This window comes from Perissodus microlepis, chromosome 10 (assembly GCF_051167445.1).
Source record: "Perissodus microlepis isolate ML-2025 ecotype Zambia chromosome 10, ASM5116744v1, whole genome shotgun sequence".
NCBI classification, from domain to species: domain Eukaryota; kingdom Metazoa; phylum Chordata; class Actinopteri; order Cichliformes; family Cichlidae; genus Perissodus; species Perissodus microlepis.
In genome coordinates, this window is record NC_140470.1 from 24,643,780 (window position 1) to 24,667,635 (window position 23,856).

Genomic DNA, 23,856 nt, shown 5'->3' on the forward strand with positions numbered 1-23,856 from the left:
CTTTGTACATCCATCTACATCGACATCTGCATACCACACTTTTCTTCACTTACTTATTTGTAATTATTTATCTTTTTTATTATTTTTTTTCATCCGTATTTTATCTTTTTATTTATTTTATTTTATTTTTGTTCTTTTACCCCTTACCTAACTTGGCCTTTGTGAATGGACAGCAAAGGAAGAATGTCATTGCACAGAGAATGCTATTTCTTCTGTACTGACAATAAACAATTTGAATTTGAGTTTGAGTTTCTGTTACCTTCCTATCAGCTCATAGGAGCCTGGCTATTCTCCTCTGACCTCTTACATCAACAAGATATTTTCACCCTGAGAACTCACTGGGTAGTTTCTCTGTGTCTGGACCATTCTCTGTAATAGTTGTACAGGAAAATCTACGTGGATCAGTGTTTTCTGCAACAGTTTTCTACACTTCATTTACATCTGAAAAGCACTCTGATTTTAAAAAGTCCTGGATTGTGCCTGACAAACACACGATTCCTACAAAATGCAGAGTGAGTACTTGTGCAGAAAGCTCAGAACATTAGCATAAATGTTTGAGCTGGTAAACTTGTTAATTAGTTATAAACAAATTTGTAGAAATGTGTCAAACATTTAAAAAGGTCCTGTAATAACAAAACTGTGAACTACTTCATTCTCATGTCTATGAACAAACCAGAGCACAGCATACCGACCTGTCCTGATAATATTAAATGAAAAATACAATATATTTGGGAATCAGGGAAGACAGCCATATGTGATTTCATTCACTTCTTATTTATATTTCAACAAGCAACGAAAATTTTCAAGCATGAAACTTAAAACAATGACGTTCACGTGTGCCAAGTTTTAGAAACTCATACTATAGTTGAAAATTAACTAATAACCTACTCAGCCTACCCTAATCATTTTGTATCATCGATTTTAACCAAAAAAAGATATGTGTCAGAAGTGGGATTCGAACCCACGCCTCCATTCGGAGACCAGAAGTCCCGTCTCTGCGGAAGGAGATTATCCTTGAGTCTGGCGCCTTAGACCACTCGGCCATCCTGACACGGTGCTCAACGATGTTGTTAGTAGGGCTCTTAACCCTAACACTGTGTAGCCCATGATTTGATTTGATTGTAATATATGTCGTTATATTTCTTAACAAAAGCAACTGCCAGTTATGTGAGCGTATTTAACAACTTTATCTCAGCTTAAAGTGCGTATTTATCTTCTGTATTCACTTTTAATGTTCAGACTTTATCTACGCATGCTCGTTTTAGGACTCGTGATGATGCCGCGTTCAGGGAATGGAGAAGAGTGGGATAAATGTGAAGTCATTTATATTATCTTTAGCGGATATCCGTTTAATTTGACATAACTAAGCAGCATTCATCAGCACTAATTCCACAGGTTTTTAATACAGTAGGTTGATGTGAAAATTGAAAAACATCGTCACGAGAACAGCTCGTTTGCTAGCGGAGACCAGAGCCTTTTTATGGAAGGTTGAATGACTTACTCAAGTACACTGGCGGGGACTATTTAACTATTGAACATGAACGCAGCATAACTTCCGCTTTGTCTACGTGCGGCGGCCATATTACACTTCCGTGCTTCAAGGGTATCTGAAGACTTCAGGCTAGGCAACATGTACCGGTTTGGTAAAGCTGCAGTGAACATCAGCGGTAAGAAAGCAGTTATTTTCATATAAACTCGTCCTAAATGGTTGCGTTTTTAGATCGATGTGCTGTTTAATACTAGTTGACCTGGAGAATGACAGTTCGATGGGCCGGCGACCGCAGTCAGCGTGCAGACAGGCTAACCTTAGCACCCCTGAAGGAAGAAATCTTAAAAAGCTGTTTTCCCGATTAATTTAATAACCAGAGTTATATCCCGTAAGTGAGAGTCATTATTACGTTTGAGGTAGTCGTTTTAAAGTGCTCCTTATTATATAAACATGTCGTTGTCTGACCCTCTGACCTGCGTAACTCGAAGACGTGACAGGCTAACACACTTGCAATGCTCATTTCTTTATCGAGTATTTATCCTAGTATGCATTCAATTTTGAAAGTACGCGAATGTACCCGTCTGATGTGAGAGTGCGATACTGCAAGGTCAAATAAGATTGGTAAGTCTCTTGACTTGCCCTTGTAAAAGAGGCTAGCAGAAAGCGAAATTGATTGTGGAAGTATTGAGCTTAACAATTCCTGAGAAAATATTTAATACAGCGAATTGTACTCACAAATACCATTTATTACAGGAGAGCAGAATGTACGTGCTTATTTTAAGCATGCATCGGTTTCTTTAAACCCCACTTTAAAAATGAGTTACTGTGTATGTTATGAAAGGGGACAGAACTGTAAAAATACACAAACACATAGTTTAGATAGAAAATACAAGAGCTCCATGAATACCTCTACATATACATCAATAATAAGATGAAGTAAAAAATTAAACAAAAAGATGTTTGTTTAGATTTGTTTTGTTTTTATCATTAGTTTCTGTTACTGATTGATTTTGTGCCCTATTTTTTTTTTTTTTTTAATTGATTGTTTTCAGTAGTTTCTGTATATCATCTCTTTTCATTCTGACAGCTCAGTCATTAACATGAGGACTGTTTCTTCTTGTCATGTAGGCCAGGCCATGCGGCAGGTGAGGCATGGATCCAACCTCCCCCAGAACTTCCACTCAAAGTACGGTGCCGGTGTGTTGGTCAGTGGAGTCATCTTCTGCACAGCCGTGTGGGGATACGTAAGTTCGATCACATCACATTCAGTCATGAGCATGACCTGAACAGACCTTAAGATTGATAATATAGTCAGTGTGGTTGGATGTTTGGTGTGGGGGGAGGAGGAGGAGGAGGAATAATCTATTTTTAAAGATAACAAAAAACATTGCGGTTAGTTTGGTCGATACTGAGATCACATTTGTTAAAACTATACTTTGGTTTAATTCAGTTTAAAACAGAATAAATGACTTAAATAAAGCAATTGCCAAGGTTTTGGGGACTGAATATAGACTCCCTACTGAATTGAGACGTTTGTTTCAAAATGAAATTCTACATTTTGAAACGAACTTCTATATGCAAATTTTTCAGTTTTTTAAAATTGGTTTCATATTTCCAAACTTGTCTGTTTTCTCGTTTTCAGCAGGCAATGCTGAAAAAATAAATTTTACTTCTCTTGCTTCAGGTGCTAACTTCGACTGGCATCACCTGGAATCTGTCACCTGTCGGGAAGGTCCAGCCCAAACCGTGGAGAGAGGAGTGAAGAGGTGCCATGACGGAGCTACCTTCCATCCAACCCTTCTGTTTGTACAGATGAATAAAATATCTGCGTGTTCAGACAGCAAATGCTCTTGTTTATTCCAACATGTTTCTTTGTCCAAATAAATTAAGTGTGATTCTACTGACTCCATCTGTTTGAATAAAGTTATTAGTTGACTTGATATCAGACAGAACTGTTTGGAACTGAGGAAAAGTGAGTTGCTGAAGGGCATTAAAACATTACAATAATACAGATTTTACTACCTGCCGTGTGTTTTTATTAGGCTTTTTAACAGGGGCTTAAGACATTTGAAGGGAGCAATATGGTAATATAAAATTACAAGGTTTGTGTGATCATGAGAAATACTGTTACATGAGCAATACAGGCTTTGAATACCAATGTAGTCAGATTTTTAGTACACTCACTGGTACCAACCCATGTAGTTGACTTGAGATGAAGTTGAAGAATTTGGAGGTCATCCTTCATTATTCCATCCATTTGTGTTCAATGTACCAGCCCCAGAGCATGATGCTATCTTTTTCAGGACCTTTGCAAAGTGGTGACACATTTTCTAACTAATGTACTCAGTACATCTAATATATTCATCCAAGGATGTGTATACAATAAATAATCTGCTAAAAGATTTATTCTTAAATTGTAGTTACTGGTATGTTTTTAAAATGTATTATGAATTTAATTCATTTAATCAAAAGTATTAATCAGTATTGACAATTTTTACCTTACAGATATTACTTTCCTTATTATTAACCTAATTATATTTTTCCTTCATGTGCTTATTTTTGCAAAAATAATATCCTTGATGCTTTTGCCAGGGGTAGATCTAGAGAAATGTCCTTAGTTTTTTTTTTTTTTACACATGCAGCTGTTACTTTCTGTAATATGTATTATATATGGTTAAAATCCATCAAAGTATACACATTTCATTTAAATATAGTCTAACACACAAGTCTAACTTAAGCATCACACTCTTTTTTTTAATAGAAAAAATAAAATTGTTACATGAGGTTTGTTACATTACATGAGAACACCACAGGCCTAAAACCTGCAGGTCTAACAATGGGAGGTGTATTGCTCCTCGTTTTTCCACCTAGAGACAGCGTTGCCTACTTTGACATTCAATAGTACCCTCATTTTTTTAACACACAAAACCAAACAATGACTACACTACACACTGACTATACTAGACAATGCTACACACTAACTACACCACAAAATGCTAAACTTCACAAATCTCTCACAGTTCAAGTCTCGCTCTCTCTCGCAGCAGTCACACAAACCTCATGTGCTGCCATATCATTTTTTTATTGGTCGACACAGTACATTTTTCGCGGTAGCATTTTTTTTTTCCTTTTTTTGTGCTGTCATTTGAAAATGACGTTTTTACCATTTTTTTCCTGCACTAAACGTGATGACAGTATTCAGGAAAAAAAGCATCAGTATATATATATATATATATATGTATATATATATACATATATATATATATAGTTTATTTTAATCATAATTCTGGTTTTAGTGGCTATCAATAAAATTTAAAAGGGGCATATAGGCAGGGGCAGGTCTACAGGGGTGGCATAGGGTGGCATGTGGAACCCTAAAATAATTTCCTGCCACCCCTAGTGCCACCCTAGTTTTGCAGATGACTGACTGACTGGGGTGACAAAAGATTATTATATGGTGGCACATGCCACCCAATGCCATGACTGTAGATCCGTCCCTGGTCTTTGCTATATCTTCTAAAGCATAGGTGTTTTTCAGCAAAACGTGTTTGAGTCCATAAGAAAAGATTCATTCTTATATCTGGAGGAATAAATATATTTCAATAAATATTAACGTTAGCCCGCGACTTTGTTCCAGTTTTGAATTTTGGCCCACTGTTTACACAAGTATGCAGGGGGTGGGGGTTTGAATGACATCCACTAAGTTCAGCTGATGCAGTAATCAGGAAGCATCAGAAGATAAACAGCAAACCGATCCAATCAGCGTGGAAGCTCTCCTAATGCATTAGCCAATCAGCAGCGGCGGGTGTGCGTTTTGCCCTGCCCGTGGTGGTGTTCCTCCGCTGCGCTAAGGTCACCGCTGTCATTCGGTAGCTAACCAACAGCCGAAGGAGGCGGAGGAGACCCAGCAAAGGAAGGTGCACGAAAGAAGCAGCAGCTAAACTCAGCAAAATGTCTCTGTCTAACAAACTCACCCTGGACAAGGTGGACGTCAAGGGGAAGCGGGTCGTTATGAGGTGAGCGTTAATTATCGCCTGGCAGTTAGCTTCTGCTGGCACCGTAGCGGCTAATCGGAAATGAGATTATTGATGAGCTTCTCCAAAATGTCGTGTTTGTTCTTCCTGCGGTGGCAGACTGTTTGGTGCTCACACACAGTGATGTGAGGGCATTAAAGTGATGGCTAAATGGTGTCTGAGTCGGTTTAGTCCGACGGCCAACGACAGGAAGTGAACTCGTCGGTTGTCACGTTTTCCTTTCATGTTACGTGCCTGTGCGGAGATGCTGCATGGATGGATGGAACCACTGGCATCCGAGTCAGTCCTGTAAAATACATCAGCATCCCTCTAATAATAATGAGTTTGTCCGTTTAAAAACCTGAAAATTGATGATGAATGTTAGTGAAATCTTCAGATTTCAGCTTAGGCCTCAAAGGAGATTTTAAAGGTGGTGATACAGACAGCACCAGGAACTATTTCATATATAGAGGGAAAACTAGCAATTGTTGGCGTTATCTATGAAAGGGATTATTAATTAAATAGTTAATGATAATCGACAAAAAATAGCTATCGCAAATATCCAGATTCACATTTTGACATCCATTCTCAGTAGTTTAGGAGGCCCAAAACAACCCAAAAAAGTTGAGTGATTTTTGAGCTGGGATATGAAGGTTGAGCCAAAGAAACACTTTAATTGCTTGAAAACTGAATCAAACAAGACTCTGACTTTATTAATCAGCCGACTGATCCACTTTAACAGGTAATGATTAGGCTCTAAGCCTAAGGTCACTGGCAATTCAGTCCAATTTGTTTGTTTTATTTTATTATTATTCCTATCTTCCAGTGAAATCTCTCTAGCAGAAAAGATGCCCTGCATCCTAGCTGGACACATCTGAAGTCAAATTTATATTAGTCTTATTTGCCAGTCATTCACTTTATATTTCTGCAGCCCCCTCCAGTGATCTTGAAGGCACTTTTGAAACTGACACCATGTGTGAAAATGTCAGAGGGCCATGCTGGTTCGCTCAGTTTGGTGATGCAATACCAGGTGGCTTAGAACAAGGTTCACCCGTATTGCTGAGTGTTAAAAGGTCAAAATTCACCACATGTTGAGTTATCCTAAATGTGAGTGAATGTTGTGCCGGTCTAAGACAGTCACACAATGGGTTACGTCAGATCACACCCAGGGCCTGTCGTGGCATGACACATGGTGGTGGTGGGCTTTTTTTTTTCCAGATTCAGATGGAGGCAGTGAATCGGTGTTTCCTTACTGAAGAAGGCTGGTCCTGAATTGAAAAGGGGGAGGGGCTCTTTATTGAAAAGGGGAAAGGGCTACATGTTGCTATAGAGACCTGAAGTGGCTGACAGAATTGAAATGTGTTCAGCAGAGACTTGCAGCCGGCTTCCTGTGTCACGTAGGCTCCTGCTGCAGCATGAAACGTGTCAGTTTTAAGGTTGCAAAATTTATTTATTTTTCCTAAGTCTTTGAAAGGGTTAGGGACTGTGTTGACTGAATTTATTTTGGGGGTTGCTTCAATTCCAGCGAACAGAAAGATGAAGGCAAAAATGGAGAGTCAAACACAGTAGTGCCTTTTGGGGCTCTGTACAAAAGTGAGAAATACCCTCACATGTTAATGTACTAGGGCTGCCACAAACGATTATTTTGATAGTCGACTAGTCACCGATTATTTTTGCGATTAGTCGACTAATCAGATCATGCAATAAGCTGTAAAACGTACAGCTTATTGCACCAGCAGCATCTGCTCTTATATAACTATCATTAGCTTACAGCTTTAAGTGTGTAAGGGATGTGCTAACTAAAAATAAAGACAAGATGATCGTTTATTAAATTTTAATGAAATTTGCAGATTGTTTCGGTGAAGTTTAATAAGCTCCTTGCTATCTAAAATATAACGGGACACCGGAGTAAATTCTCGAGCATCTCACACTTCTGATAATCAGTTGTCTGGTTGAAGTTTATTCAGCTGTGTAAAAACTATAACTTTAATCTCAGCCAAACCGATTTACTCAGGAACAAATAAAATACAAAAAAAAAGCCAAACAATAACATTTTTAAGTTATCTAAGTGACTTATATATGTTTAACTTGAGTAGCGAACGACGGTGGTGGATTTGAAAACGGGCTCTAGTGAGCCTTGCCCCGGCTAGCTATCGAGCTAGTGGGTAACAGACGTGTCCGAAAACGTTGGAGCGCTTTTGAAAATATGTGGTGTCTTGATAAACTGAGCAGGTATTTGAGGTTTACACAGTTACATACTCGCCTGAAAATATGTTAAACGTTTATTTTGTGACCCAGAAAGAATAATAAGAGTAATATTAAAACTAACTAGCTGCCGCCATTGTTGGAAACTGAGCTGGGCTGCGCTATGAATTCTGGGACAGAGCTACTTCTTCTCCGGGGTTTAACAGCAGCTGGCATCCTTGTACATGCAGTGCTGCCATCTTGTGTTTCAGTCCGTTATTACACTCTTTAATCCTACTACTTATTCATGCGTCTTTTGGGATCTTACAAAGCTTCAAACGACGCGTCGACTATTAAATCAGTCGTCGACGATTTTGATAGTCGACGTAATCGTGACTAGTCGACTAATCATGGCAGCCCTATATGTACCAAACTTTACAGCATTTAAAAAAAGTTTAAAGTTTTACTTGATGGATTGCAGTAGACTTGAAGTCTACTGCAAGTGAATCTGCAATAACCAAACACTTCTAGTGTTGTTTACTTCTGACAGAGTCTTTAAGTGACTGAAAATTCCCATTAGGATAGGAACACAAAGGGTTTCCTATTCTGTTTGAATCAGTATCGCGTCCTCTCTCTACAGAGCAGTGCACTTTTGGTGCAGGATCCTCTGATTAAACTGTTCAGCTAATCTCAGTAGGCTAGAGATGGGACAATTACAAGAGGCAAGAAAGGAGGAAGATCATGATGTCTATTCATTTGTTCGTTGTGGTTTGAGTTTGCCATTGCCTAACCAGTGTTTGTTTCACCATGCAATATTAAGCTGCAATTTCCTCTCCTTGTAATGTTAGGTTTTACCAACCAAGGCAAAAAAGAAGTGGTGGCGTTTTATATTTGCAGTTTTAGCGAAATAATTGTTCATGAAAAATCAGCTGCTGAGCTGCTGTTAACTCCTTCATTGAGCTTATTTCTAGTTGTAAAGCAGCTAAAAGAGCTTTAGAGTCCACTGTGCTATAAACCGTATAGAGATCTGCATTCAAGAGCAACAGGGGAAAAATGCAGAAATTTACAGAAATAGAGCGGAAAACTACCACAGCTTTTGGATGAGTGGCACCTGTGAACAAGATCCTACCGTTGAGCCTCTGAATTGCTGACCGATGGCTTTCAGACTAAGACAGTGGATTGCTGTAACAATGACGGCAGGTACCGAGTGCGTACAGGCTGTTCACGTCTCAGAGCATCAGGTCCCCAGAGGGAGGGAAAGGAGAGGCAGCTATGTAACCGGCTGGAGTACGAGGGACACGGCGTGTACTCTAAGCTGCCAGTGTGCATCTGTGAAAAGGAAAACGGTTTCAGTTCCTGGCTCAAAATGGGCTTTTTTTTCCCTTTAAAAACAAAACAAAGTCGACCAATTTCATGCATGAGTAAATTTTTTTTATTACTGTCCTGATGATTTTTGGGGGGGATTCAAGGTTAAAACCTTGAAGGTTAAAACGTATGTTCCTCTCTACATAGGAAATAAAAATAAAGTGTGCTAAAAGGCATTTTAGAGGAAAGCTTCTCAGCTAATGGAGATCTTTGTATTGACTGCTTGGCATCAGGGGACTCGAGCTGTTTATAGCTGACTCCAGGAGTCAATAGAGGGAGGAGAAGGGACCAAACACTGAGCTAAAAATGGTGCAAGATTTAAATCAAGACCTCCTGTCTCAGCTGCCAGTTACATCTGGTTTCTAACAAATGGGTAAGGGGTATAGTCTTAAAGCAGGGGTGGGGGAACGCCAGGCCTCTAGGGCCGGTGTCCTGTAGGTTTTAGATGTGTCCTTGATCCAACCCAGCTGATTGAAATGGCTAAATTACCCACTCAATATGTCTTGAAGTAATCATTTGATTCAGGTGTATTGACCCAGGGTGATATTTAAAACCTGCAGAACACTGGCCCTTGAGGCCTAGAGTTCCACACCCCTGTCTTAAAGTCTTGCCAAATTCCCTAAAATTTTGTAGCACTTTGTAGCATCCTGGTTTTATTTTCTGATGTGAAATGTTCAGAGGCAAGCATAAGCTGAGGTTTGAGATCTATCGGTTCACAATCTGTTTCTTCTCTTTCAGAGTCGACTTCAACGTTCCAATGAAGGACAAGGCGATCACAAACAACCAGAGGTAGCGTCTATCTTATTCTGAATCTTTTCAGTCTGTTATGTGTTAAGCAGCTGGGATTTCTAGAAGAGGAGCAGCAGATTTAGATTTGCTGAGAGCCTCCCTCGGAAATGAAAACTGAAAAAATATGTAGTTTCCCAGCATGCTTTAATTCTGTTAAAACTCCATACATCGATGTCAAGATCTCACTAGCCTTGATTTTTGACAAATGTAACTGTAGTCTTTTAACAGAAAAGGGAAGAATATAACATTCCTAAAAGCAAGAACATTAACATTAAGTTGGAGTAAGTGTGACTTGATTCTTTTTTTTTTTTTTTTTTTTTTTTTTTTTTTTCTAAACACTCCTGTTCACTCGTGTGTTGCCTTCAGGATCAAGGCAGCCGTCCCCAGCATCCAGCACTGCCTGGATCATGGAGCCAAGTCTGTGGTGCTGATGAGTCACCTGGGCCGTCCTGACGGAAACGCCATGCCTGAGAAATACTCCCTGGAGCCTGTCGCTGCAGAGCTCAAGACCCTCCTAGGGAGGTGAGATGATGGCCTGAATAAGTGGTGTTTGTTAACAAGGGCAGAGGCGATGTCCTTGTTATGGTTGAAATATTCTGGTATTAGTAAGAAAGATATTAACGCTATTAGTTGCTTCTAGTAAAGGCAGATTTGTTTTGTTTAAAATGTGTATATATCTGTCTATCTATACACTAAAGAAGAGAAAATCTGCTCTAAAAACCAATCACACTCACTAATTTTGTGACTGTAGGGACGTCACCTTCCTGAAGGACTGTGTGGGCCCTGAGGTGGAAGCTGCCTGTGCTGACCCCACCTCTGGATCCGTCATCCTGCTGGAGAACCTCCGCTTCCACGTTGCCGAGGAGGGCAAAGGGAAGGACCCCTCTGGGAACAAGGTGAGCCTCTGAGGTTTGAGTGTTAACGGTGGTTAGACTCAGCAGCGTTATGCGTGGTTTGGGCTTCTGAGAATTTTTTTTTTTTTTTTTTTTTGTGTGTGTGTGTCAGTTTTCCTAAAGACAGAATATTGGTCTGTCATCTAAAACTACAGTCATATTAGAAACTTGAATATTTAGTCTCTTAACTGCCATCGGTGTGAAGAAGAGCACGATAACTTACAGCTGCAATCAAGTTCCTGTTATTTTCAGAACTTGCATGTAGTCCTACAGTTTGTCTCTTTACTTCCAGTCCTCTACTTTTTCTTTTTGCCTCCATCTAAAAGAAGTTGAACATTAACCTCTCACAACACACTGAAGTGAATTTTTCACAGAGATTGAAATAATGTAGTTTGGCCAACTTGGTTTTCCGCTTTGCGTCACATGGCAATTTGCTGCATCACAAATGTAACTGAGCAAGTTGTTATTTGGCAACCAAGCCGTACGGAGGACAGACCAGGCTCTATCCATGAACATGCTGCAGTTGAATTTTTGAGCACAAAAGACACGGAGAATGAGAGCGTCAGTGCGAAAGGGAATGTGGCCCAATCATTTTGTCAACATAATCACTGGAAGGCAAAATTGTATTTGAAAATATGACCCAGGCCTCAGACAAAGGTGTCTTTTTATAGTTTAAAAAAAAGTGTGTTCTATATTTTACACACTTTCAATAAGACCTAAAAAGATGCAAAGTGAAGCAGAAAAATGGCCAACACCTTGTCGGTTCAGCAGATTTTCTTTGTGCTCGGTCACATGGAGGAAGACTCAGTCACTCCAGCTGCAGCTTCTCCTGAAATTGCTGCATCACCGTCTGACATCACAGTGCTGGTGCAGAGACTGTTTTGTAGCACACTGTTAACCTCACTATGTTCGTAGGCTAAACGAACTGTGATCCAAAATGTGACTAAACTTTTCTAAAACCAGCTTTTCTAAAAAGCCCTGATGATGCAACACACACAATAATAGGCTTTCATTTACCTATTTAAGATAAATTTGGTCATTTGTGTTTTTATTGAGATTCATATTCGTCTACTCATAAGCCATTTATGTTGTGGTTTAGTAAGGCTGCTGTAGGAGCAATTTCCCATCTCTGGGATAAATAGTCTGGTTGCACTCCCTAATCTCCTCCTTTATGCTGAGGCACAAATGTTGTAGCATATTTAAACTCACAGACAGACGCTGTCTGAAATGAGCATCGGTCTGACCCGTGGCCGAGCACCACTTTTGACCTGTTGACATTTATCTTGAAGGTCGGTGGGCTTTTCCTGTCCTGTGAGGCCTCGTTGGTATGCTGGTTGGTTTCTACTGTACCGCTGTAGTGTATCACACCACGGTCTCTTTATTTTTAGCTCATTATAAAAACATGAAATGGTCTCACTTTCTCACTTAAATGGGCGCTCCACTGCTTTTTACACCAGGAGGACGACTCGGCCTGTGAAACTGTAAAGTGTTTTCTGTAGCTGTGAAAGTTCATCAGGGTTATTTCAGCTTGGAGGTCTGGCTATTAAAAGCATCACTGTGTCGAACTATGGGGGAAGATCCATATTTAGTTTTACCCAGTTTATTTTTTGGCCTGAAGCAAGTAGTTAGTCTGGTCAAGTAATGGAAAACCAATCTGCAGCTATTCAATTATTTTACAAAAATTGCTAACTTCTGTTGGTTTCTGAAGCTCATACTCTTTGGAGGGGGGTAAAAGTTTAACGCCTGAAGCCTGTCCCATGGAAAGAAGTGACCTGGGCTCCCTGGCATTTGGTCGACCCCTAAAGAGCTCTCTTGACCTTTACTCTGCCTACAGTCTCATAGTTGTGACCTTTCCCTGTTAAAGTGCATCAGAAACCTGACCCACAATGTACTGACTGAATCCTGATGGATAAACTGAGTTCATATTGACAGCAGTGCAATTATACCTGGACACAAAACGGAGTTGAGCTTGAAGATATTTGGGTATGTAGGTGTTGCCCTCTGCTCATTGGTGGCAGGTAGATTAGCTTTTATTTGTATGTGGACAGTGGAACTGGATTGGAGCTGAAACAAGGAAAAACTGCTTTGAGATCAGGATGATGACACATGCAGCATCAGTTCACAGGACTTAAACGAGTCCCTGAATTTAGGCCAACAGTCTTGTTGAAGTAAAATGGATGAACTCTTGCTTTTGCACTTTGCAGCCTTAACAAATGGTGTTTGTCTTCTCTTGTCTTTCCAGACGAAGGCAACCCAGGAGCAGATTGACTCCTTCAGAGCGTCTCTGTCCAAACTGGGAGACGTTTACGTCAATGATGCCTTTGGAACGGCTCACAGAGCCCACAGGTGAGCGCCACGCAGGTCAGGTGGATACAGTGATGATCACTAGGTGACATCTGCGGTCTCAAAGCAGATGGTCTTTGAGAAGTTTTAATTCGATTAGTTTAATTAAATGGTATAATTCAGTAGTTTGTAACTTCTTCATCCTTGTCGCTGTTAGCTCCATGGTGGGAGTGAATCTGCCTCAGAAGGCAGCTGGTTTCCTCATGAAGAAGGAGCTCGACTACTTCGCCATGGCTCTGGAAAAACCTCAGAGGCCCTTCCTGGCTATCCTCGGAGGGTGAGAACATCTCTTTTTAACAGATGAAGTTTGAAAATGTTGGCTGGACAATATAAAAAACTATGCAGAGCATGGTCAGTAGTAGAGCAGGGCGATATGACCAAAAATATTTATCACGATATAGATTTGAAAATTTGCGATAATGATATAACTGACGATAATTGACACTAGACAAAATACTTTACAACTCCACAATTTTATTAGTGCAAAAAAAAAAAACCCATCAATGTATTTTCACTTAAACAAGCAGCTGTTTTTTTTGAATTAAAGTTATATAAAAATGTAACAGTACAAATGCAAATTCCTTGCTGACAGTTTAACCAAAAGGCATTTCCAGTGGAAATTGGCCGACATATCCTCAGCATAACCAAGTATAATATCCACAAAACTTAAAAAGAGCTTATACACACGCGGTAATATTATGTTGAAGCAACGTACGTATCACTCCGCGAGGCTTCTGCCTACGATAGCGTAATGCTCTGACAATCCATCAAGCGGTGCGGGTTAGTAGCTTAGCAAAGTCGTACTAAAACATTTGACAGATTTTCGAGCGCTGTGTACCACATAAAATCGTTTCAAGGTCAGTAAACACAACCAGAATTCAAACATAAGGCACACGGGATTATAAGGGGCGCTGTCGATTTTCAGAAAAATCAAATGATTGATTTTAAGTGTGCCGTATTTTCCAAAAAACACGGTAATAATGACGGTCCGCTAGCATGCTCTACCAAAAATAGTGCTTTGTTGTGTATCTGACGGACGAAAGCTAAACCAGTTCCTCACCACTGAAGTTGCAGCATTTTTACAAACCAATTCTGGTTCATCCATTTCACTCAACGATCCGCTTTCGCCCTTGTCATTCTCCGTCGCCGCCGTGCCTTTTTCGCCATGTGCGTATGAAAACAAAGGCACTGCGCATGCGTGTTTTACCCATATTCTATCGCGATATTTCATTTTCTTGTCATTGCCCAACATTATACCGGTATTACCGTGAACGGTATGATATGGCCCAGCCCTAGTCAGTAGTTCTGATTTGTGTCCACTTTAGACATTATTTTCTTCTGCTCAGTTCTTTAGGAAGGGTCACAGGGTGTCCAGCCAGGAATAGAGGAAAAGCTCATTATGTTGTCTGTGGTGTCACTGTGCACTGCTTTATTCAAGGCTCAGTGAGCAGGCAGATCCAGGACTAAGATTTAAGTTGGATTTTGATTTATACTCTAACCCCTGATTTATGGTCACAAATATTTGGTGGTCAACAAGCAAAATTTTATGTATGTTTTAAACCTTTTATCATGTGTCTGCAAATTATGCTCAGAAAGAAAACTGCCCATTAACCTTCTGTGCACAGAAGTAAAACTACAGTTTCCATCATTAAGTGAGGACTTCCAAAATAAACAACTTTAAGACAACTTTTTCTAACAGTCGCTAATTGTGTCAGTCTTATATAAGGTAACCATTAGAATGTATTTCTATTTAATTCTATAGAAATTGCTTCCATACAGTGAGAATAAGAGCTGCTTCTCAGGAATAATGACTTGATCAGCAGTTTTAGTGAGACTGTGGCACTGTTTCCTGTAGCTTTGTACCTCTGTCCTGCCGTGGTTTCATAACCCTTAACTTGCTTGGTCTGCTGCCGGCCAGATGTGGCAACATGCCAGAGTACATTGTGCAACAATTGCTGGCAGTCGGCGTCGACTGCTGCAGCCAATCAGCTCCTCGGTGAGGATGCTGACCATTAGCGTGTAAATGATTAGCCACTGAATGTCAGTATTTAACCTCGTCTATATGATCGAACTTTTTAATCAGTTATTGACCAGTAACAATTCCACATGAAAGTCAATATTTATAGAAAATTTTGCCATCTATTTGGACAGAGTTAAAGTTCTTGTTTAAGCTGTTGTTGAAGTGTGGGGGCTGTCAACTGACAGGTTTTAAACCCCTGACTTACAACATTACACCTGCAACAGGAGACTGCAGACTTTCCTGCAGCTCAGTCATCAGCGGTGAGGTTAATGGTACAGAGGTGCAGATAAAGCGATTAGCAGCTTCGCTTTCTGATTTCACTGACAAAATTCTTTTTAATAACTACAGTTGAAATGTAATAACAGTGCAGATCTATTGATAAGGGTTTGGTATAATGACAGAAGGTTGTGTTCGAATATTGGAATAAAAAAAACAAAACAACAACAAAAATACAGATTATTCAACCATTTCTTGTCATTAATGGTTTTCCTGCACTGTTCTGTGTGGTGGGATGCAATACAATATAATATCTAAGCAGCTCCATGAGCCAATATTTAACATAAATGGAGAAATAATGCACTGCTAAAAGACTTTGAACTACTAAAGTTTGTCTCAGTGTAACTAGATGCTACTTTACAAAGAAGAGTTTCATTCAAAGCCAAAGACTACAGCAGCTGTCATGAAGCCTACATGAAACCCTTAAAGCATAAAGGAAGAGGAGGCCCTCTCTCCACCACAGAGAGCCAGTGAATAGTTTTGCTTGAAATGCCTAATCTTATATAATCAAAGACTTAATTGAATTATTGACTCACAGGACTTTGCATTAGGAGGCAGTGGGTTCACCAGATGCCCTGCAGCGAAAGACTCTGCAGTTTTGATAAAGAGAGAAAAATCTAAGGATAAAATTTAGCTATGACTTCTTAACTAATAAAATAAACCAGTTTTTAGCTCCTGTATGTACAGATGAGTGAATTTCAGGATTGTCACTGTTTATCTGTCCTGACGTGTTTTCTCTCTCTGTTTCAGGGCAAAGGTGAAAGATAAGATCCAGCTGATCAACAACATGTTGGATAAGGTTGATGAGATGATCATCGGGGGTGGCATGGCTTTCACCTTCCTCAAAGTCCTCAACAACATGGAGGTGAGGAGGAGGATGCGTCGCCAAAGCAATTCGAAAATCAAACCGTTAAAAATGGTGGCTCAAATGACTTCACCTGATGGAGGTTGCCCGCTCTGTGCCTCAGAAAGCTTTGAGCTTCAGCTCATTGTTTAGCTGTCCATAGTTTGCATTTACACTTGCTCCCCTTGTGCTGGATGAACCTCCCAAAAAAGAAGACTCGGTTAAAAAAACAAATCACATACAACACACTATTAAGTTAAAACAGTGATGCTTTTTGAGTCTTGAGTGGATTTGTTTCTTAGTTTTCCATGAGTATTCGTGTTTTAACCTCAGTGTTCAGCCTCAGGTAGATTAATAAAATAAAATTTCTCCTTCTAATGGAGCTCACACTTGGACTTTTGTAGTGACGAAACGGTCTTGTGAAACAGTTTTGTTTGCATCACTGCAGAGACCGAAAGTCACGATCGTGACCTAAATTTGACTTCTTGACAAGCAGATTTTATTCAGTTTCCTCCTCCTGGTTTTATTTGCCCAGTTTATGAAATGAATAGCTACCACAAACCCAGTAATAGTGATAAGTTGCTGCCTGCCTGGGCATAAAGATTCCTAATCTCACTAAGCTCACAGTTGAACTATGAGGCAAGAGCAGAGGTATGAAGACAGAGTGGGTGTGAGGTGAAAGAAGCTGGAGCTCTTAAAAATGACAGGACGTTACTTATTGTGATTTGTGCCAGTTACAGGTGCAGCTATAAAATTCTTATCTCAGTCATTTGTGACATTGCATAATTTTTTTAGATTTAGTAAACTTGGAAACTACAGAGCAAAAAGGTGAGGTTATTTTGCACCACAATGGGCAAATCTGCCCTGTGAAACGGGCATCCTCTGACTGTTTGAGCGGTAAATGTTGTGTACATTCCTAAATGATCTTGATCCATCTGAGGCTGCAAGATATCAGAAAGCTGTTGTCACTTCCCTTTAAATGGCACTGAGCGTCTCCACTAGAAATGACACAAACTTGCTCAACACATGAAGGGTGTGAAGTAAAATAAGTTTCAGCATCAGCTTGACTCGACAGTTTTCATCTCGTGGGGTAGCTTCGGTGCAACTTCCAAACATTAAGTAGGACTTGAACACAAAACCTCTTTGAGACTCGTATAGAACAAAACCCAAAATATGAATCATGCAGTGATAAATGTCTGCAGGTTTGAGTAAATGTCTTTTCTTCTTGCAGTCCTGTCTGTATCATAAAGAAACATCAGATTTCAGAGGGCTGCATATTAATTTATTTTTTAAAGTAATGGTCATGGAAGTTTGCGGTAAATCTTAAAATGTATAGCTGAATATAAAGTTTTAGATGCAAAACTTCGGATGTTCAATGTGTCCCCATTCTGAATACTCTTCGTATATAGTTCCTCAGATTTACTTGTTTTTAACTGTGTCTTTGCTGGTTTCATGTAAGTCACAAATCTTTTCTCCCGTCCTCCTGCTCCTGTCAGATCGGTACCTCCCTGTATGACGAGGAGGGCGCCGGCATCGTCAAAGACCTGATGGCCAAAGCTGAGAAGAACAAAGTCAAGATCACGCTGCCCGTCGACTTCGTCACTGCTGACAAGTTCGACGAACATGCCGCCACCGGTACTGCAACAGTTGCTGCTGGCATCCCCGCCGGCTGGATGGTGAGAAAGGACAAGTTATTTTAATTTAAAACTACTCAATGGACTATGAAGAAAGGTTAAGCATTCTTTCCTCCTCTGCAGGGTCTGGACTGTGGACCCGAGAGCTCTAAGGCCTACGCAGAGGCGGTCGGCAGGGCCAAGCAGATTGTGTGGAATGGTCCGGTCGGTGTGTTCGAGTGGGACAACTTCGCCAAAGGGACGAAGAACCTGATGGACAAAGTGGTCGAGGTGACCAAATCTGGCTGCATCACAATCATCGGTAAGAAAGAGGAGACGAATGGGGAGCTTGTTTAATTCACTTGCAGTGCTTTCAACCTGCATTTCTTCTAATGGTCAGAAGGGGGTGATGTCAGCATGTAAATGAAATCGGATTACGTAGAGGGATGCTGTCTGTGACCTCTAAACACTTTCCTGATTTGTTTAGAGTTGTAATCACAACTTTCAAGTCTTACTGGAAACGGCATGCTGTTTTTATAGTTGATGCTCCTTATTCAGTCAAAAAGGTGATGGTGAAGTCGTGTTTTAGGGTAGAGCTACCTTGACGTGTTCCTTAGTTTCACTCAGTTTCATCCCTTGCTCATCACAAGGAGATTTTACTGTGATTTATTTGTAGTCTGGTTTATTGGATACAAGTGTTTACTGGAGACACACAGGGACTCGTGCTGCATTCAAGAACATCACGTTTACTTATAGTGCAGCTTTACAGTTCGGACTTTTTTTTTTTTTTTTTTTTTTTTAAATCTTTCAGGTTCAGTTCCACTTTTTTTTTTTTTTTATATTGTTTTGTTCTTTTACTACTGACAAATCATGATAAACAAAATGTTTGAGTATGCAAAGCTGAGAAAAGCTTTGTTTCCTGTCTCTCTGCACCTTTTAAACTGTCAGATAAAAGCAGATCTTTCATAATGAGGTGTGATCTTACATCTGATTTGTTTGCTGTGCAAACAGTAGCACCACATGTGCAGTTAGTCCAAAAATGAGTCATTTATGATGGTTTTACTGCAGCCACGTCACCTTCTTAATAACATTCAGTGATCGTAAATGTTATGACGGGGTTTACAGCGAGATTAAATGATGAGGCTGTTTGATTGGGTGAAAAAAAACCCAACCCATAAATGTGTGGAATGTGCACAAAGAGCAAGTAAAAGTATAATTTAATGGTGTTTTTATACCTTTAAATCGTTCACGTGTGTTTGTGTTCAGGTGGGGGTGACACCGCTACTTGCTGCGCCAAGTGGAACACAGAAGACAAAGTCAGCCATGTCAGCACGGGAGGCGGAGCCAGCCTGGAGCTGCTGGAGGGTGTGTGATGGGAGAAGCTGCCCCATGTTCACTCACAGAATAGAAAACACTGTTTTTTAACATGTTGAGCCTGACTGAGCGTCTGCTCTTTGTGTCCTCAGGTAAAGTCCTGCCAGGTGTGGACGCCCTGAGTAACGCTTAAACCTTCATCAACTGGAGAGCGAGTGTGTGTACGAGAGGTGGTTAGCTACGCAGCCAGACTCCTGTTTACTCCCAGAACATCCCCAGAAGTGAAATAAGACAAATCCCATCTTTACCCTGCAGCCGTTTCATGTTCAGTCTTTGTTTTTGAAGTTGTGACTCAGAGGAGGAAAACGTCACCTCACACCTGCTGTCATTACTGAGTAGAGCGCCCTGCCTTACTTCGACATGCTTCTCAAAGCCAGTCTGCTGAAAGTAGGAGCCTTTACTTAACGGTTAGGACAAAAAAGATCAACCTCATCGAGGTGGAAGTCGTTTCCTTCTGCTGAAACACAAACGGCCTCTGCACTGACTGAATCTGGGTTCAAACAGCAACGTCTGCTTCACTGTAAACTTCCGCAGTGGCTCGTGTGTGTAAATGTTTTGCTGCATCACTTTTGCCTCCCTGGGAACGTCACTGCACCACCCTGAGTGTGTATACATGCAGAGTGTATATATATTAAAATATATGAGAGAAATGGTAACTTGGTGTGTTACATTTTGTCTGTTGACACTAACGTCTGCTCTGGTCGTCTGTCCTCTGTGGTGGTTGTTGGTTTCGAGTGACTTCAGACTGAGATGTCTCGGCTGATCTGTTCAGGCTAATAAAACTGTCTCTGTGTTAAACTCTGCTGTGAACGACTCCTCATTTGAAGGTGTTACTGTGATAGAAATGCAGCCATTTACTGGTGAAACTGATGACGCGATAAAGCTTATTCTGGGTTATCTGCACCACCAGGAAAGGAAACAAAGTTATTTAACTTTTTGGTGAACAAAGGTTAAAAAAACGGGGTGAAAAATTTAAATAATTATTTTGTGAACTTTTAAAACTGAATAAGTTAGCAGAGCTATTATTGTTTTGTTTTCCATGATCTAGTCAAGCTCAAATATAAGCATTCAAACTTGCATGGACTTCTATTGATAAAATGTATGCAAAGAGTCACTGTATTTAGTGTTGACCCTTCATAACGTCTCCAAATCTCTCTGGCATGCCTGACTTCAGTGTCAGGGTTCAAATCCTGATGGTGAGACTTTTTTCTTTTTTTTTTTTTTTTTTTTTTTTTCTTTTTTTTGTGTCCTCAAAAACCAACTTCTTCCAAAGCTGTAGGAGTTTATATATTATGAGTAGCTCATGGCTTTTAAAGGTTACTCTTATTAACCATAAATAGTAGACTCGAGTCGGCTTCTCTTTAAGTTTAAGCGGCATACAAACTATCATGAGAGTAATAGGGGCTCAAATTCTGGATCAGACAAGTTGTACCAGGATTGACAACAAATGTCTCTTAATGATGTAATTTTGATTGGAGGTTGTGCATCACAGTGAACAGGTGATGCTCCCATGTGGTTGGGCTGGAGGTTTGAGAGCCACAATCCTGTACTATTGTGTTTGACCCATAGTCATGTTTTCTTTTATTTAATCAAAGAACCACTTTAGAAGCTTCTTATTTTTGTTTTCAAATTTAAGAATAACTGTGTGAGATGATGCATGAGCCTGAATTTATGACTTTATAATCAGCTAATCTGACACAGAGCCTGAACCCACCGAGGACTAAGAAGCTGTTGACTCGAAGTTATTAATGAAGACTTTCACCAGCATGTCAAAACAATCCATTAAAGACAAAATGATTTACATGACTCTGGCTTTATTAAGAAGAAAAACCCCTCTGGCTTTATTATTTACCACATAGAATCACTGTGTAAACATAATGTACATGAACACCACGGTTATTATAATGACTGAAAATAGGTTTGAAAAAATGGCATTAAATGGAACCAAAATGTTTAAAAAAACAAAACAAAGTAAAACTGAAACACTGTTGCGTACTTGCAAAACAAAAATAAAACCAAAAATAAGTTAATCAAATAACTTTATTTTATTAATAATAGAATAAGTTAATTACTACAGAGAGAGACGTACTTGGAATCAATCCTTTGTGTTTTTGTTGCACATATAGTTTTGGTGAGAAGTTTACACACAATGATCATAAATGGGCATAAATGTCATGGGAATCATGGGAATGTCTTTGATCTTTTTCCAGATTGTACAGCATACATTTTAATCTTTTGGATTTTCTTTATTCCACACAGAGTCAGAAGTATACATACAAACTGAAATATATACTGAAATATATACATATACTCAAATCTTTTAACAAACTCAAACTTGTGTTCCAGCAGGACAATGATCCCAAACACACATGAGAACTGATTTCAGAACAGGATAGAGCAGGCTAACAAAGCTTCTGGGATGGCCTTCCCAAAGCCCCGACTTCAGCCCTATTGGAAATTTGTGGACTGTGCTTAAACGTCAGGTCCGTGCCTGTGCCAGGAAACCAATCAGTTTAAATGAACTCTACCAATACTGCCAAGAAGAGTAATCACATATCCAGGAAATGTATTCCAGAAGCTTACCAAGGGATATTTAACCAAAGATTAGTGGAAGTGTATGTATATATTTGAGCCAGATTAGAGAAAATCCAAAATAGATTCAAACTTGTGCACCCAGTTTTCTAAAGTCATTAAAGATGTACAATCATTCCACCCTGGAAAAAGATCAGTTCAGAGAAATCATTAAAAGCCCCAAAATACCATGACCTTCATGCCCATGATGAGAGTATGTAAACTTCTGACCACAACTATAAATTATTGCATGTATATAATATAATAAAGTCTACTTCCTCTGTAATACATTATACTTTTTTCACAGGGATCAGTGTCATAAATTTGAAAACATTCTAGAATATGAGCAGAAAAAGCAAATAATAGCCCATGTGTGGTCAGTTTCAGTTAATTTTATCATGTTTTTTTTTATCATTTTCATCACTCATTTTTTTACGTATACAGACTGAATTAAAAAATGAAAACCTTTTTTTTAAGAAAAAGATTTTTATCAAAGATAAAAAACAAAACAAAACACAAATTTGTTTACACTATATTTAAACTGATTTATTTCACCACCAGGTGGCAGACTTGGTTTTCACTTTCAGTGTTCAAAAGCATCTGTGCATGTTATTTGCACATCAGTCAGACAGACATAAGAATCTTTTTTTAAAGTAGCAGTTTTCAGCTTCAGTTTTCCACAAGATAACTTGCAGAGCTGTCCAGGATGGTCACATCTTCTCACCGATGCTTCTTTCAACATCTTGATTTACGTAATCTGCTTCATCTGTAAAACATGTGCATAAGTGGTTAATGATGAAAACACGTCCAGACCATTGAGCAACTTAACAGCATGAACTTAAACAGAAGAATCTAAAAACTGGGCATCCTAAAAAGTTGTTTCTGTTCATCTGATCGCAGCGTTTTCATTGGGAGAAATGTTTCATCGTTCATCCCAGTGACTTCAGTTCAGTTCAATCTGATTTATACAGCACCAAATTACAACAACAGTCGCCTCAAGGCGTTTTACATTGTAAGGTAGACACTACAATAATGCATACAGAGAAAAACCCAACAATCATATGACCCTCTATGAGCAAGCGCTTTGGCAACAGTGGGAAGGAAAAACTCCCTTTTAACAGGAAGGAACCTCCTGCAGAACTGGCCATCGGCCTGTAGCAGCAGATGCGACTGCCCCATCTGCCAGCGCCACGTGACTTCTTTAGTCTCAACTGACTGCAGGTTTACCCAACCTTATAAACAGTGCATTTGCATAATGACTGAAACTAGCACCACTGACAAACTGGGCTGTGAGGTCAACTAAAACCTGGGCAGCTCTGCTTAAGCACAGCTGAAAGCAGTCCTTTAAATGAATGTTTTCACAGTCACCGTACTGTGGAAAAGTCTTAAGCCACGCTTATATATATTTTTTTCCAAGGAGCCACATTTCTTATTTTTGAAAGTGGTCTTAAGCAATAGTTTTCCAGGCTTTCTGATGGTCTTCATCAATTGTGGCACTTATTTCCCATTTTCCTGACAAAATATAAAGAAATGAAAGGTAGCACAAGACTTTTTCACCGTGCTCTTTGTTCCTCTGTTGCATTTAAATCATATATCTGAGTGCTTGAGATTTCCAAGCAGCTGCTGTAACATGTTGGCTGTTACTGTATAAAGCAAATGCCCCAGGTAGTCAGTAATATGGCACCACATTTACTGTTGGTTGAAAGCTGTGTGAAGTAATATAGTGAGGCAGCCAATTAGAAGTTCACAGGACTCTGGGACCTAGAAGCATCCTCAGTGGGCCATATTCTGTTAGTGCTCCTGTGATGTTATCAGTCAGAAAGGTTAGACATGTTATATATGGCAGTATTATGGTCTTGTGGTTAAACTGGGTGAGTATGCAAATAAAGACGTCCAACGCCATATAAGTGCTACTACTTATATGGCGTTAAAATAACTACGTATTTTATGGTATTTAATTAGCGGGAAACACTGGGTTCCCCAAAATGCCCTGCTCGCGTCATCTGGTTGATGTTACTTGACGTCAGTGTTGCTGAGCTTTCGTTTGAAACTGTTATGAATACAAATTATTGCGTGGAATAA

The 23,856-nt window shown here is 39.7% G+C and overlaps 3 protein-coding genes and 1 non-coding gene across 5 annotated transcripts in view; 2 read left to right on the forward strand and 2 right to left on the reverse strand.

The window, feature by feature from the left end:
• Window positions 1-940: 940 nt before the first annotated feature.
• On the reverse strand, window positions 941-1,051 carry trnal-caa (transfer RNA leucine (anticodon CAA)). Its single transcript has 2 exons — window positions 1,014-1,051; window positions 941-986 (listed from the first exon to the last, which is right to left on the reverse strand). It is a non-coding gene; the product is annotated as a tRNA-Leu (tRNA).
• Window positions 1,052-1,542: 491 nt separating this feature from the next.
• cox7b (cytochrome c oxidase subunit 7B) lies at window positions 1,543-3,393 on the forward strand. The gene is made up of 3 exons (XM_084940784.1): window positions 1,543-1,667; window positions 2,618-2,733; window positions 3,174-3,393. The coding sequence occupies exons 1-3, from the start codon at window positions 1,631-1,633 to the stop codon at window positions 3,249-3,251; spliced, it is 231 nt and encodes a 76-aa protein (XP_084796910.1). The 5' UTR covers window positions 1,543-1,630; the 3' UTR covers window positions 3,252-3,393.
• Window positions 3,394-5,300: 1,907 nt separating this feature from the next.
• On the forward strand, window positions 5,301-20,001 carry pgk1 (phosphoglycerate kinase 1). The gene is made up of 11 exons (XM_084940788.1): window positions 5,301-5,505; window positions 9,790-9,840; window positions 10,207-10,362; window positions 10,592-10,736; window positions 12,976-13,079; window positions 13,234-13,353; window positions 16,123-16,237; window positions 17,713-17,892; window positions 17,974-18,151; window positions 19,096-19,194; window positions 19,296-20,001. Exons 1-11 carry the CDS (start codon window positions 5,441-5,443, stop codon window positions 19,334-19,336), a joined length of 1,254 nt encoding a protein of 417 aa, XP_084796914.1. The 5' UTR covers window positions 5,301-5,440; the 3' UTR covers window positions 19,337-20,001.
• Window positions 20,002-20,720: 719 nt separating this feature from the next.
• The window catches only part of LOC146379507 (uncharacterized), a 31,843-nt gene continuing 28,707 nt past the window's right edge, over window positions 20,721-23,856 (reverse strand). For both annotated transcript variants that reach the window (XM_084940791.1, XM_084940790.1), the window contains one exon: window positions 20,721-22,540. In XM_084940791.1, coding sequence (XP_084796917.1) covers window positions 22,485-22,540 — 56 coding nt within the window. In that variant the 3' untranslated portion in view covers window positions 20,721-22,484. The remainder of the gene's footprint in view (window positions 22,541-23,856) is intronic.

Excerpts from the sequence above, each read along its gene's own strand:
- cox7b (XM_084940784.1), top strand. The coding sequence starts at position 1,631 with ATGTACCGGTTTGGTAAAGCTGCAGTGAACATCAGCG. Across the intron at positions 1,668-2,617 it reads AGCTGCAGTGAACATCAGCG|GCCAGGCCATGCGGCAGGTG; the intron begins GTAAGAAAGCAG and ends CTTGTCATGTAG. Across the intron at positions 2,734-3,173 it reads GCACAGCCGTGTGGGGATAC|GTGCTAACTTCGACTGGCAT; the intron begins GTAAGTTCGATC and ends CTCTTGCTTCAG.
- pgk1 (XM_084940788.1), top strand. The coding sequence starts at position 5,441 with ATGTCTCTGTCTAACAAACTCACCCTGGACAAGGTGGACGTCAAGGGG. Across the intron at positions 5,506-9,789 it reads GGGAAGCGGGTCGTTATGAG|AGTCGACTTCAACGTTCCAA; the intron begins GTGAGCGTTAAT and ends CTTCTCTTTCAG. Across the intron at positions 18,152-19,095 it reads TGGCTGCATCACAATCATCG|GTGGGGGTGACACCGCTACT; the intron begins GTAAGAAAGAGG and ends GTTTGTGTTCAG.